General features: G+C 35.9%; 1 protein-coding gene and 1 pseudogene across 5 annotated transcripts in view; one reads left to right on the plus strand and one right to left on the minus strand.

Annotated features, from left to right (window-relative positions):
- The window catches only part of EPB41 (erythrocyte membrane protein band 4.1), a 204,283-nt gene that overhangs the window by 105,807 nt on the left and 82,060 nt on the right, over positions 1–16,416 (plus strand). For all 5 annotated transcript variants that reach the window (XM_075995895.1, XM_012750476.3, XM_075995880.1 and 2 more), the window contains exons 6-7: positions 8,982–9,057; positions 11,140–11,358. In XM_075995895.1, the coding sequence (XP_075852010.1) occupies positions 8,982–9,057; positions 11,140–11,358 (295 nt within the window). The remainder of the gene's footprint in view (positions 1–8,981; positions 9,058–11,139; positions 11,359–16,416) is intronic.
- LOC142869641 (uncharacterized) lies at positions 8,830–8,911 on the minus strand (annotated as a pseudogene).

The raw sequence follows: 16,416 nt of genomic DNA on the forward strand, positions 1-16,416 counted from the left end.
AAGAAGACTTTTCAGAAAGAAAAGTTAACTCAGAGATTATGAGTGAAAAAAGAATATAATAGATTGTGTTCCTGGTTATTAAAAAACAATCTCTTGTTAAGAAAAAGAACCTAGGCTGGGTGCGGTGGCTCACGCCTGTAATCCTAGCACTCTGGAAGGCCGAGGTAGGCGGATTGCTCGAGGTCAGGAGTTCGAAACCAGCCTGAGCAAGAGCGAGACCCCCGTCTCTACTATAAATAGAAAGAAATTAATTGGCCAACTAATGTATATATATATATAAAATTAGCCGGGCATGCCTGTAGTCCCAGCTACTCGGGAGGCTGAGGCAGAAGGATTGCTTGAGCCCAGGAGTTTGAGGTTGCTGTGAGCTAGGCTGACGCCACGGCACTCACTCTAGCCTGGGCAACAAAGTGAGACTCTGTCTCAAAAAAAAAAAAAAGAAAAAGAAAAAGAACCTGAACATTGTCATTTTAAAAAAATACTTCAAAGACCATTGAGACAGGAGGCAAAAAAAAAAAAAAAAAAAAAAATTACAAACTAATAGAAACTCTTCCTTCAACATGGGAGGGGAAAAACCTCCTATCTTACAAAAACTTTAATAGGGAATCAAAATGTAAACATTTCATTAAGCCAAAGAGAAGATGACATTTATCTATTGTAAAGGTTTTCATTTTACTATTTTAGTCGCACAAGTAGTATATACTTATTATGAAAAATTTAAACATTATAGAAATCACAGAGAAGGTAAAAGTCCCCTAAAATTGTGTCCTGTGGGTATAATCACTGTTAAACTGGTGTGATATGCAAGATTTTTTTCTCTGCATACATATATATTTTGCTTTTCAAAAATACAAGTATAGTCTGGGCAACATAGTGAGACCTTGTCTCTTTAAAAAAAAACTTGAACTAGCACATTCCTGTAGTTTCAACTACTAGGAAGGCTGAGGTGGGAGGAGCTCTTAAGGCAGAAGTTTGCAATCAGCCTGGGCAATATAGCAAGACCCCCGTCTCAAAAAAAAAAAACCCCAAACCAAGTATACTATATATAGTTTTTTAAAGTAGATGCTATAAATATGTGGTATAAAATTAAAAGATAAAAATGAGTATAGTACAAGGTAAAATCTCCTTCTTCCCTTGTCCTAGTCTTGTAGCTTTCTTTCCTGGAGGCAACCATGGTAACTAATTTTTTGTGTGCTTTCCAGAGATGGTCTGAGTATATGTAGACATACATACATGGGTGTGTATATTTTAATATAAATACAAAACCAGTCTTTTTTGTTTAACATAATTTGGAGTACTTTCCATGTCAATATGTATAAATTTATTTCATCTCTTAAAATTTTTTAAATGATTATTTATACAATATATATAACTGGTCCTATTGATGGGCATTTTGGGTTAATCCAAATAGTTTGCTATTATAAACAAGGTTGTAGTGCACTTATTTGTGTATATATATATATATATATATCTTATATATATAAATGTCTGTAGATAAACTATTAGGAGTAGAATAAAAAAGTATGAATATTTAAAATTGTAATTAATATTCAACAGCAAGATTTTTTCCTTATTTCAAAAAATATAGAAAAGTATGGAGGCTAATGTAACAAATATCCATGTACTCACCACTCAGAATTAACATGTATTAACATTTTTATTTAAAGTAGAACAGTACAGGTAAGGTTTGTCTGTTTATTTTCTTCCTAGTTCCATCCCCTACTCTTCCCTATCCATGGAAATCTATTATCATGAACTTGAGGTGATTTCTTTCAGTCTATGTTTTTATATTTTTTCTTTCATATATCCATTCCCATATATCCATAGTATTGCTTTCAGTTTTTTAAAAATTTCTTTCAGACCCAACCATACCCATTTCGACCTTCTTCTGAGGTTTATCAATCTCTCTTCCTCCTCCTCACATAACTTTCAGCTTTGCTTATTTTCTTGGTTCTGAATAAGAAAGAGCACCCTTGCTGAGTCAGGCTAGCCACTCCCATCCCTTTCTGAAATAGTACAGAGCAAAGGCAAGGGCAAGAAAGCCTTATACTTTTTTTGGGGGGAGGAGACAGAATTCTGCTCTGTCACCTGAGCTAGAGTACAGTGGTGTCATCATAGCTCACTGCAACCTCAAACTCCTGAGCTCAAGCAATCCTCTTGCTTTAGCTTCCTGAGTAGGTGAGACTGTGGGCACATGCCACCACACCTGGCTAATTTTTCTGTTTTTTTGTATTTCTGTTTTTTGTAGAGATGAGATTTCACTTTTGCTTAGTTTAGGGCTCAAACTCCTGTCCTGAAACAATGCTCCTGCCTCAGCCTCCCAAAGAGCTAGGATTACAGGCGTGAGCCACTACACCCAGCCCCTTATATTTTCTATGTATACTATAAATTACTGCTATATAGTTTTACAGAAATTATGTTTTAAAAATATGTAGCCCATGTATGCTCCGTCCTAAGTGCATCTTTTTCTCCTTCCCCTGCAGAAGTTACCACTGTCCTGAATTTTGTGTTAATGATTTCATTGAATTTTTTAAAATGCTTTTTATTATCTGTGAATATATACCTAAAAATATAGGGTTGTGTTTTCTATTTGAACATCCTATATATTTAATTATATAATAGGTAATCATATGTGACTTGCTTTTCACAAAATAGTTTGTGAAATTCATCCCTGTTGAAAAATAAAATTTCACAAAAACAATTTTTTAATCTTTACTATGAATGATACCTTGATTTTTCTTCTATTATGTTACACTTCATGTTTTAAATGCTAATTTTCCCCCCACTAAACTGATTTGGCAGTGGATCAGGATCTACAGTGTAAAAAACACTGATGTAGGATATATACTTGGGATTGGAATTGTTAGATTATAGGTTATGTTTATTTTCATCTTTATAAGATATTGCCATATTGCTCTCCTTTAAATTGATTGTAACAGTTTACATCCCCACCAGTATTATATGAGAGTTCTTGGTTTCCTGTGTCCTCAGAAGGCAGGAATGTTTTTTTCAATTATTAATTTAAAAATTTTGGGGTTCACGCCTGTAATCCTAGCACTCTGGGAGGCCGAGGCAGGAGGATTGCTTGGTGCTAGGAGTTTGAGACCAGGCTGAACAAGAACTAGATACCATCTCTACAAAAAATAGAAAAAAAAATTAGCTAGGTATGGTGGCATGTGCCTGTAGTCCCAGCTACTTGGAAGGCTGAGTCAGGAGGATTACTTGAGTCCAGGAGTTTGAGGTTGCAGTGAGCTATGATGATACCACTGCACTCTAGCCTGGGTGACAGAGCGAGACCATGTCTCAAAGAAGAAAAAAGAAAAAAAATTTTTTTGGGGGGGGACATAATTTAAGACTTACAGAAAAGTTGAAAGAATGGTATAAAGCAGTGGTCCCCAACCTTTTTGGCACCGGGGACTGGTTTCATGGAAGATAATCTTTCCATGGATGCAGGACAGGGGGAGGGGATAGTTTGGGGATGATTCAGGCACATTGTGTTTATTATACAGTCAAATCTCTCTGCTAATGATAATCTATATTTGCAGCTGCTCTGCAGTGGTAGCATCACTGCCTCAGCTTCACCTTAGATTCTTTTTTCCTTTTCCTTTTCTTTTCTTTTTCTTTTTTTTTGAGACAGTCTCACTTTGTTGCCCAGGCTAGAGTGAGTGCTGTGGCATCAGCCTAGCTCACAGCAACCTCAAACTCCTGGGCTCAAGCAATCCTTCTGCCTCAGCCTACGGAGTAGCTGGGACTACAGGCATGCGCCACCATGCCCGGCTAATTTTTTTTTCTATATATATTAGTTGGCCAATTAATTTCTTTCTATTTATAGTAGAGACGGGGGACTCGCTCTTGCTCAGGCTGGTTTTGAACTCCTGACCTCGAGCAATCTGCCCGCCTGGGCCTCCCAGAGTGCTAGGATTACAGGTGTGAGCCACCGCGCCGGGCCAACATTGACAGTTTTGAAGGATACAAACCAGTTATTTTATAAGTGATCATTTTGAGTTTGTATTTCCTCACAGTTAGCTTCAGGTTATGCACGTTTGGCAGGAATGTCATTGAAGTGTTGCTGAGTTAGAAGGCAGAAATTTTAATGTTAAAACTTTTTAGAGCTTTTTTCAGCCACCATTTTTTTTCCTTCACTAAAAATTCTCCATAAAGTATTACTAATTATATATATCTTATCCTGGAGATGGTCACTGATTACACTTTAACTTTAATATTTTTTTAATTCCAAGTGATTAACTTTTTTAGCTTCTCTGTTGCATTTAACCCTGAGTTTGCTTACATTGAAACTGGATAGTTTCTTTAGTAGTATCCAAAACTTGTAACTGTTGCATGGAAAAGAATAGAAACTGAAAGTTTGAGTTCTGTGTCTTATAATTGCTATTAACAAAAGTGAAAGAGTTAATAGTTGGGACACTTCTGTTTAGTTAGGGATATTTCTGATACCATTAAACTTCTTTATTTTGGGTTAAACTGAGAGAAGAATCCAAACAGAATATAAGTTTTTTTTGTTTGTTTTTGTTTTACTGTTTTTATTTGATTAGGTCTAGTAACTTGAGGTCATTGGGGGGGTGTCTGGAATAATAAGTAATTTTAATATACTAATACCTGTTATCCTTTCATGCAGTCTTTTTAAAAAAATGTTTGTCCTAGAGCTTAAGTATTCTTATATGACCTTCACAACAATACTGTGAAATCAGTTACTTTATTTCATTTATTTAATCAAAAAATATTTCTTGGGCACCCATTATATGGGTTTTAGGCACTGAGGATACACATCAAATAAAACAGAAAAAAAATTCTTGCCCATAGGAATTTACATTTTAGTGGGAGGAGACAGATAAATAAGTAGTAAATGTACACACAGTACAAAATTCAAGTGGTATGAAAGAGTATATAGTGAAAGTAGGTCTCCTTCCTATTCATTTTCCCTTAGCCTCCCTGCTCCCTCTCCAAGAATTCCTCTTCCTAGTTTCCCAACTACTATAACTAGTTTATTATATATGCTTATAGCAATATCCTATACATATATAATCATACCTGTAATATATACTTTTTTCTACCCCACTAATCCTTTATAGTAGCTTTCTTTATACACCCTTCTCTTCATTTTTTTTTCACTTAACACTATGTGTTGGAGATCATTCCACGTAGAGCTACTTCTTTCTTTTTACTAGCTACCTAATTTTCCAATGTATAGATGACCCATAATTTATCTTTTCTTGCTAAATAAATATATTTAGATTGTTCATAGAACTTTATTGTTATAAACAATATCTTATACATATATCACTTTAGCTGCTTTTAAGTATATGTTTAGATACACTTATGGAAATGGAATTTTTAGGTGAAAGGCTGTATATATTTTATATTTTGATAGATTTTGTCAAATTGTTCTCCATAGGATGGTGCCAGTTTACACTGCTGTGAACAATAGATGAAAGTGCTTATTTTTGGGGGTGTTATCAAGCTTTTTATGTCAGTTACTTAACACAGAGCTCAAAGAGGGAAAAAATATTACACTTTATAAATTATTCCTAATATGTTTTCCTTAATGTTATTCTTATGTAATTAAATATTGCTATTTATATATGTTATGAAATAACTAAATTAATGTTTAAAGTTCTTTTTTTTTTTTTTATGAGACAGAGTCTCACTCTATTGCCCAGGCTAGACTGCTGTGATGTCAGCCTAGCTCGCAGCAACCTCAAACTCCTGGGCTCAAGCAATCCTTCTGCCTTAGCCTCCCGAGTAGCTGGGACTACAGGCATGCACCACCATGCCTGGCTAAGTTTGTCTATATATTTTTTAGTTGGCCAACTAATTTCTACTTTTAGTAGAGGGGGGGGGTCTCACTCTTGCTCAGGCTGGTTTTGAACTCCTGACCTTGAGTGATCCTCCCAACTTGACCTCCCATAGTGCTAGGATCACAGGTGTGAGCCACTGTGCCTGGCCCATGTTTAAAGTTCTTAAACACTGAAATTACCTACACAATCATGGTAGCCATAGGGGATTGATTCTAGGACCTCCAAGAATACTAAAATCAAGTTCCTTATATAAAACGGTTTGGTATTTGCATATAACCTACAGAATCTTTCCCTATACTTTAAATAATCTCCAGATTACTTATAATACCTAATATAATGTAAGTGCTGTATAAATAGTTGTTATGCTGTATTGTTTAGGGAATAATGACAAGAAAAACAGTCTGTACCTGTTCAGTTCAGGCACAACTATCCTTTGTTTTTTTCCAAATATTTTGGATCCAGAGTTGGTTGACTCCACAGATGCAGAACCCACAGATACAGAGGGCCAACTGTGTTAAACATTCTTTTGGCTATCTTTGCTTTCTATATTGATTTGCTTTACCCAATGCATTTTTATGAGTAGCGTAGAGCTGTGGTCCCCAAGCCCCAGGCTACGGACCAGTATCAGTCTATGGCCTGTTAAGGGCCGGGCCGTACCCCACCTCCCTGATCCATGGAAGAATTGTCTTCCATGAAACTTAGGAAGGTGGGGGAGGGGGCTGTACTGCAGGAGGTGAGCTACAGGTGAGTGAGCCAAGTTTCATCTGTATTTATAGACCCTCCCCATCTCTTGCTTTACTGCCTGAGCTTCACCTTCTGCCCTCTCCCACCAATGGAAAAATTGTCTTCTATGAAACCAGTCCCTGGTGCCAAAAAGTTTGGGGACCACTGATATAGAGGACTTCTTTTTTAAGAGATGGGGGTCTCACTACTTTGCCCCGGCTGGTCTCAAACTCCTGGGCTCAAGTGATCCTCTACCTCAGCCTCTCAAGTAGGTGGGACTCCAGACATGTGCCACCTTGCCTAACTTATTGTCGTTGTTAAGTCTGTGTGGGGAGTTATGAATTAACAATGGCTAGATTGATATGATTTGATCATATTGGAAAGTGAAACAACAAGTAGTCTTGATGTATGGTATGCCATGAAAATACCACCACCTCCCTTCTGAGAAACAGTTATGGGTTTTTCTGGTCTAAGTGTCATTTAAAGTTTTTGGATATGAAGTATTAGAGGTGGGTTGATGGTAAGTACTGGGATCTGGCTAGGCTTTGAGACATCTTTTTATATTGTATGGAATTTGCCTTTTAGTCAAATGTTAAAGGAAAATAATGATCATTTTTAAGGGACTCCTATATTAAATATTTTAGTATACTTAAAAGTACATACCCATTAAGACATTCAAACTACTCTAAATTATAATCTTCATATTTTCATTGTCAACTATTTGCAATAAAAGTAGTACTTGGAGACGAAACACTATGGACACAAAACACAGAATGATATTTGACACATAAATGTTTGTAGCGGGATAGTGGAGTCCAGTGGTTAAAGGCATGGGATTGCTGGGTGCAGTGTCTCATGGCTGTAATCCTAGCACTTCAGAAAGCTGAGGTGTAAGAATTGCTTGAGGCCAGGAGTTCAAGACCAGTCCAAGCATCATAGCAAGATCCCATCTCTACAAAAAATAGAAGAATTAGCTCTGCATGGTGGCTAGTGCCTGTAGTCCCAGCTACTCAGGAGGCTAAGGCACAATGATTGCTTGAGCTCAGAGTTTGAGATTGCAGTGAGCTAAGATGATACCATTGCATTCTACCCCAGGCAATAGAGTAAGACTCTGTCTCAAAAACAAAAACAACACAGGATATGAAGTAAAAGAACTCTGAGTTAACTAGCTATGTACTTTCCTCAGTGTCTGCTTCCTTATATAAAATGAATTAATACTAGTACTTACCTCTTTGGGTTTCTCCGAGGATTAAATGAGTTAACGTATGTAAGAGGGCTGGCTTAGTGCCTAGCATGCAGTTAGTACTGAACAATATGACAATTCTTAGCATCATAACCAATCATACTTCATTCTAGCTGAGATTAGGCCTTACTCTTTGGGAGGCCAGCAGACATGCTAGAAAAACCCTGAAGGGTAGTACTCAGCTGGAAAAATTGAAAGGCATTCTTTGTTTGAACTTTACTTGTAATCTCTGATTTTCATTGTAGATCAAAAATACAACACATTTGTATGTGTCTGAGGATTGAACTCTTACAGTTTTCATGCCTAAAATATTTTTGATAGAAGTATAGTTTCTAAAAGCTACCTATATATATTACTTCTTTGTTCTTATTTCTAAAATAATCTCCTAATCTCACCCATATTAATGAGAAGAATGCTTTTATTTGAGATACTCTTGACAGATATCCTAAATAATGCCAAAACCAAAAAAGAACATTTCTGAGTGACCTCTCAGGATTCAGAATAGTACAGTTATGCACTGAATAGTGACATTTCTGTCAACAGGGACTGCATGTATGATGATGGTCCCATAGAATTATAATACCGTATTTTATTATACCTTTTCTATATTTAGATACACAAATACTTAACATTGTTATAATTGCCTACAATATTCAGTACAGTAATATGCTGTACAGGTTTGTAGCCTATGATATATACTATGACACACCATTAAGCCTATGTGTGTAGAGGCTAAACCATCTGATGTTTACATTATAATGAAATTGTCTAATGAGGTGTTTTTCAGAATGTATCCTTGTTCAGTGACACATGACTATATAGATCACAGTTTGAAAACCATTGTTACATGCAAGTTACCATAAAGCATGGTTTTTGTCATATTATTTTCCCTATGTAGTTCTCATCCTTTGTAAACAAAATTATTATATAATAATAAGTCAGGTAAAAAAATGAGATCTTCTAGCTCTAACTCTTAAGTGATATCTAAGCAACTTTCTTCTTTTTCTTTAAGAAAAAAATTTTTTTAATCCACAGGGCATGAAAATATTTTAAAATTTTAGGAAAAAAATAAATTTTTGAGTATTTTGAGGTACTTCTACACTTGATCTTAGCCAAAAGGCCGAGAAGTGATTTTGTAAGGTACTTATAATAATCATAAACTTAGATACAAACATAAAATTCTTTTGTGTTTATTTTTACAGGTGTCCCTTGGAATTTTACATTTAATGTAAAGTTTTATCCACCTGACCCAGCACAGTTAACAGAAGACATAACAAGGTAAGCAATTAAGTAATAGTTAAATATATAATAGTAATTTCATCATCATAAGCTCTGGAAATTTCCCTATTCAGAATTAAAGAAAAATGATGAACTATTGAATGCTTAGCCTAAGAGAGAAAGTTTCTAGTCACTTCAAGCAAGCTTGCAAATAAGTGAGCCTAAAAGCCTCAAGTGTCTGACCTGCCTGGAGGAAAGTGGTAGGAAACCAGTCTTGCTTATCAGGGGTATTATGCCAAGCTGGGCGGGGCTCCTATAAACCACACCACCCTCCAACAGGCAAGCCACAGATATATGTGGTAAAATGGCTCTACTGATTTTTTTGTTTTTTGCTTTTATACTCTTTTCCCACCATGTTCTTTCTTATAGGGATCAAAAGAGCTAAAAGTCTCAGTGGTAATATTTCTTCCTATATCTTCCCTTTTAAACTGTATGATTAGGTTGATCCCCATGAGCGGAATATTTGTTCGAGCTCACTTAATTTATGAAATAAATCTTATACTCTTTAAAAGCAACCTGATTTCCTTTAAGAAAATTACTTTTATTAGATTCTGTAAAAATATTAGTAAGAAAATGGAAAAGCAATATATTATAAAGAGTACTACTGTACATAATTATATCCATAGCCTCTCACATGGAGCCTTATAAATAGTACTTGGCAAATGTTTGTTACATTGAACTGTTGGTTGTCAAACACTGCTTTCTAATTTGATTTTGCTGCCAACTATCTGATTTCAGTCAAATTTATAATGTGTAGGCCTCAGTTTCTTCTGTATCTCTCAAATAAGAGTATAGACTAAACTCTTAAAAATCTGATTATTAGTTCTATGAAAAGTCTATACCATTTTTTTCTTATCGTTGTCTATTCATCCTTAGTATTAATACATTCTTGAGGCTGAGATGCCATATATCTGCCTTAAAAAATTGTTTTGGTTATTTTCATGGGTAATATTTGTCTTTTAGAGTTACTACTTACTCATCTTTCTTCATCTGGGCTTATTATATATAAAACAAAATACATCCCTAAAAATCTTTGCTAATTATCTACATTTTAGAGGAGTTTAAAATTCTTGTGACTTATTTGGCATTGCTCTATTTTTTTTGGAGAAAGCATGAATGTAGCGACTAATTATAGATAGAAAAACTATTACTGATGTATATGTTATTCAATATCTTGCTTATGGTAAAAGCAAAGATATGATTCTAATTAATATAAGAATTACCAATGTAATCACACTTTTCCTTGGTAAAACAGTCTGAACTGGTCAACTCAGATAGTTAGACCCAGTGGTAAGGAGGTCAGGGCCATATATATGAGCATTATACTGAGAGAAGTATCTATACACGTTAAGGCACTCAATTAATGTGTTGGATTGAACTGTTTTAACTGCAATCTGAATTCCCAACAGTGTAGCACACAGGTGGAATTAGTTTTACAAGGTTGCTGATAATATGTGGAAGGCTGTATACAACTTAGCTCACCTTGGAGGGAAAACACACCAGAATGTTCATGTCATAGTGAAAATATGTAAATAATGTCATCTTTGTATATGGAAGACAATATCTACACATTTGGCAAAGCACTGTGATAGAAAAGAATGGGCCTGGTTTTGGAGCCAAACAGCCTTTGTTGCCCTCTGACATTGAGCAAGCTAAGCCTCTAAGGATGCCTCCTTATCTATAATGTGGCAATGATACCCACCTCACAAGTTTTTTTGTAAAGATTAGATAAGACACTTTATGTATCTATGGTACTTAGTATACTTAACAAAATATTAGTTTCATTAATTCCTTCAGACTTTCCCAACTTTTTCTAAACGTGTATAACATAGTTACAGTATTTTTTTAAACGTTCTATATGGAGAATTTTCACACAGAAAGGAAAAAATTATAGTACAATGACCTATACCCATTACCTAAATTAAACAATTATTGATGTAATCTCATATTTACTTAACCTCTCTATTTTCTTCTCCCTCTTTATTTTTTTCTCTTTCTCTCTCCCCCCTTTTCCCCTTTTTGTCTCTATATTTTGCTGTTGTTGCTGCTGACATGATAACATCTTTTCTCTTTTGGTTGTAGATATTATTTATGTCTTCAGCTTCGGCAGGACATAGTTGCAGGACGTCTGCCTTGTTCCTTTGCAACGTTAGCATTGTTAGGTTCTTATACCATCCAGTCTGAGCTGGGAGACTATGACCCAGAACTCCATGGTGTGGATTATGTTAGTGATTTTAAACTGGCCCCAAATCAGACCAAGGAACTTGAAGAGAAGGTCATGGAACTGCACAAGTCATACAGGTGAATATGTCTCCAGCGTTTGTTCTGTGTTTTGGCAGTAAGTTTAAACCCTTGATGTGGTATTGATTCAGTGTTTGCCTAAAAGGGCACATAGTGCCATAGAAAGAGTCAGTGTGATCTCAGTTACTGCCACTGGGTGACTTTGAGCAAGTCATTTAATTATTCTTAACCTCAGTTTTCTGATCAGAGTAATAGGCATTGCATTGTAGGATGAAAACCTACCAAAGTAATATATGCAAAGCACCTAGCACAGTGCCTGAAACAGCTCAATAAGTGGTGGCTATCTTATTATTGCCTTACCTTTTTTCCTCCCGGATTTAAAAGTTCTTATACTGTATTAGGTAGGTGCCTTGAGATCCTTAGAGCAAGGGTTTTTAACTTGAGATCTGTATACATGGATGGATTTCAGAGGGCCCATGAAACCCCTGAAAGTATTTTTAAAAGTCTTTATTGAATTCACTAACTATATTGCTTTTTTTCATGAAAACAATTGATGATGTTGGGAGGTTTCATAACACAATGAGTAAGAACAGGGTTTATAGTCAGTCTGAGCTGGGTCAAAATCTTGACTCTGCTTGGTCCTAGCCTTGTGACCTTAGGTAATTCATTTATAACCTCTCTGAATTTTCCTTATATTTCTGATGAAGATTATTACCTCCAAGGAAATAGGGTGATTGCTAAGTTTAGAAGAGGTAATGTGTGTATTAATAAAACATTTAATACAATGTCACAGTCTTTCACATAGAAAAATTCAATAAATATTAGCTAATATTAAAGTGCCAGAAGAATTTGTATTTCTTCCCATCATACATTCATTGTTATTTGAGTGACTTGCTATAGCTAAATTTTATAAGCTGCCTTAGTGTATTAACGTGAAAGTCAAATCTTGGCCTTGAGTCAGTACCCTGAATTATGGTGTTTTTTTTTTTTTTTTGAGACAGTCTCGCTTTGTTGCCCAGGCTAGAGTGAGTGCTGTGGCGTCAGCCTAGCTCATAGCAACCTCAAACTCTTGAGCTCAAGCAATCCTTCTGCTTCAGCCCTCCCAAGTATCTGGCACTACAGGCATGTGCCACCATGCCTGGCTAATTTTTTCTCTGTATATTAGTTGGCCAATTAATTTCTTTCTATTTATAATAGAGACAGGGTCTCGATCTTGCTCAGGCTGGTTTTGAACTCCTGACCTCGAGCAATCCGCCTGCCTCAGCCTCCTAGAGTGCTAGATTACAGGTGTGAGCCACTGCGCCCGGCCCCTGAGTTATGTTAGTATGAGTTAGGTTACCAAGCTTCAAAGGGTCACATTGCTCAAAAGGAAATCCAAAGAGTGTTCTCAGTAGGCTTGCCATGGTAGTAGCAAGTATTCTGTCTAGCTGTTGAGGCATCTTGTTCTCCTTAGGGTGTTTCCAGTAGGATTGCATGGATTGGGATGCTTCAAATAAGAGAGATTTAACTCAAGGTACCCCAATTCTGTGTGCCTTATTGGCCTTATTGCCCCTGTGGGTTCAAGTACCTCAGTCATGATGTCCACAATAAGGACTTTAAAGTTTGCAACCTAGATGGTAGTTTTATAAGAGTTACCCAACTCTCATGGGGTCACACTATTTCCAAAGGGAATTACCAGTCTGCTTTTCAAGTTGGAGCTTATACATTCCAATGCACTGATGTCTGGGATCACTAAATACACTGCTTTCAACTTGTTGATAATTAACTTAAGGATATTACATTGTCTTTGAATACATTTTAATACTTTTAATCATATTCTGCTTATAATTCTAAAAGTTTATATATAAAAATATTAATACATGTACACATATACATACTATGATTATTCAGATTTGGTTATTTGGCATTCATATATATTTTTTTTTTTTTTGACACAGAATCTTGCTCTGTTGCCTGGCTAGAATGCCTAGCTCACAGCAACCTCCAACTCCTGGGCTCAAGCCATCCTTCTGCCTCAGCCTCCGGAGTAGCTGAGACTACAGATGTGGGCAACCACCCCCTGCTAATTTTTTCTATGTTTAGTTGTCCAGCTAATTTCTTTCTATTTTTTTTTTTTTTAGTAGAGATGGGGTCTTGCTTTTGCTGAGACTGGTCTTGAACTCCTGACCTCAAGCAATCCTCCTGCCTCTGTGTGCTAGGCTCCCAGAGTGCTAGGATTATAGGCATGAGCTACCACACCTAGCCGAAATTCATTTTCTCAAAAATGAATGAGCTGATACTTTTAGGAAAACAAACGACATTTATTTGTTGATTGTGACAGCTTTTAAATACTTAAAGACTTTTTCTGCCAAGGGCAATGGTGATTTTAATGAATATAATTTTTCTTATACGTATATTGTATAATGAAATGTGTTAACATTTGGAAGATTTACATAACTTGGTGAACCAATAGTTTTTAGATAAGAAATGCATGATGTTACAAAATCATGTATGAGTAAAAGATCTCTTCAAAGTGCAAGATAGGCTAGGTGTGGTGGCTCATGCCTGTAATCCCAGCACTTTGGGATGCCTCGGCTGGAGGATCGCTTAAGCCCAGGAGTTCAAGACCAGCCTGGGCAACATAATAAAACCTTGTCTCCACAAGAAATTTAAAAAATGGAGCCGGGCATGGAAGTGCGCATCTGTAGTCCTAGCTATTTAAGGCTGAGGTGGGAGGACTGCTTGAACTCCAGAGTTCAAGGTTGCAGTGAGCTATGATTGTGCCATAGCACTCTAGTCCGAGCAACAGAGTGAGACCCTGTCTCTTAAAAAAAAAAAAAGCACATTTATCTGGCATCGGGCAGATGCAAGGGGAGAGTAGGGGATGGATATATACATACATAATGAGTGCGATGTGCACCATCTGGAGGATGGACACGCTTGAAGCTCTGACTCGAGGGCGGAGGGGCGCCAAGGGCAACATATGTAACCTAAACATTTGTACCCCCATAATATACTGAAATAAAAAAAAAGTGCAAGATAGGCCAGTGGATCTTAATGTAACAGTACATAAAGTTCATTGATACATTTCCACATTTCGCATTGCAATTAACTTTTAAGAAACTGCCATTGTTGACTTTGGTATATCAAACAAGAATATTTTAAGTTCTCAGTCTTTCCTTTTCCAACTGCATATTTGTGTGAGAGTATATTTCTTCATATATTATCAAGTCAATACATTGTAACGGATTGAATGCAGAAGATAGGAGACTACAGCTATCTTCTAAACCAGACATTGAAGTGATTTGTAAATATGAAAAACAATATTACCTTTTCATTACATTTTTGGGGAAATATTGTTATTTTTCACAAGTAATGTTAATGTTGAAATAATGGATTTATTTTTATTCTTTAGAAATTTAATAAATATTTTAAATTTTTCTTAGTTTAAAAATTTCTAATATATTAAATACTAATAGGTATAAGCCACATAAAAAAAAGTTCTTTGGAGTCCTCAGTAGTTGTTACAATAATTGTTAAGAGATTAAAGAGGTCCTGAGGCCAAAAAAGTTTGAGAACCACTGAGTTAGGCAATAGGGTACCATAGTTAAAAGCATAGGCTCTGGAATCCACCTGTCTTGCTTTAAATTTAGACTCCATCTTTAGTAACTATGTAACTCTGGGTAAATTACTTAAGGTCCCTAAGCTTCAGCTTTCTCATCTGAAAAATGAGAGCAATAATATGAATTTTGTGTTTAATCAAAAAATTCATGTAAACTGGCATGACTAATGTATAGTGAGAGTTCAAATATTTGCTAAGATAATAATAATTCTTATCCCCATTTTACAAGTTCTGAATGTGAGTCTGGATTTGGAGAACAACTCTTAGAATTTAACAGAATTTAAACTCATAGGTGAAACAATCTCTAAGGACAAATGGATGTGGTCCAGTTGATGTTCTGTTAGGTATATGGATAGAAAGTGAGCAATAATGGATCACCATGACTAAAAAATTCAGAAGTCTATCATCTTGGAGTTTACTTGCTCCTTTTTGGAAAGATTTATAATCCTCACAAACACAAATGAAAAATTTCATTATGTACAACAAATGGCGTTTTAACTAATCCAAAGAAACTTCTGCTGAGGCATAATCATTTTAGTATGCATTGGAAAGTACAGTATAAGCAAATACTACCCTGCTTCTCAGACAAATAGAAGACAGCCTACGTAAATGAAACCCTTAGTAGTGGCCCTTTGCCCAGACAGGGATTTTGAAGCTATAATTAACACTTTAAATTTACACTAGCAAATCAAGCTTTAAAATTAATTGCCTTCCACTTATGGGTCCTAGAGAGGTATGTAAACTTGTCAGTTTCCCCCCTCCCTCCCACAGTTATTTGAAATCATAATCCTTAATTAGAAGATACAACAAACATTATTAAAAGGCTGTCACATGGCACTGGAACTCCCTGAATGGCTCTGTCCTGACCCCACTTACTTGAAATAAATAAATATAGGAAAATTTCCTTGTAAGTTTTCTTTTTAATGAGCAAGAGTTCACCACTGCCAGAACTCCCTAGTTAGGTACTTTTGTAAGCTGCAATACTTACAAGTATTAAATTATGAAGTAGTACTGAATAAATTCAAGACAGTACTCTTAGTGGTTTAGAGGTATCTAATCTTTTCTCAGCTTGTTTATTATGACCTTCACAGGTCTTAGAAATTTTAGGAAAAACTTTCATCTTTAAAATTTTAAGGTTAAAAATAATTTGTTTTATTTGTCAGATTAACTTGCAAAATGTATTTACATGTACAGATGTCTGTGGGTGGTGGGATTATGGGAGACTTTTCTTTTTTTCTATGCTCTTACCGATATTTTCCAAATTTTATACAATGAATGTATATGATTTTTATAATTGGAAAAAGCTTTCTAGGATCATTAGGTTGAGCAGAGCAAGGTAGTTATCCATGCAGAGGGGCAGTCTGGCTTTGGATATTGAGGCCTAAACAGAGCGAGGAGCATGCCCATGGGTTTGAGGGGGTGGGCATCCTGGCATGAAGAGTCAGAGCTCAAAAGGATAAGGATGGTAGTCTTGTCTGGGCACCTGGTGGTGGGTTTCAGAAGCCAAGCAGAGTGAG

Source organism: Microcebus murinus, chromosome 2 (genome assembly GCF_040939455.1).
Source record: "Microcebus murinus isolate Inina chromosome 2, M.murinus_Inina_mat1.0, whole genome shotgun sequence".
Taxonomy (NCBI): domain Eukaryota; kingdom Metazoa; phylum Chordata; class Mammalia; order Primates; family Cheirogaleidae; genus Microcebus; species Microcebus murinus.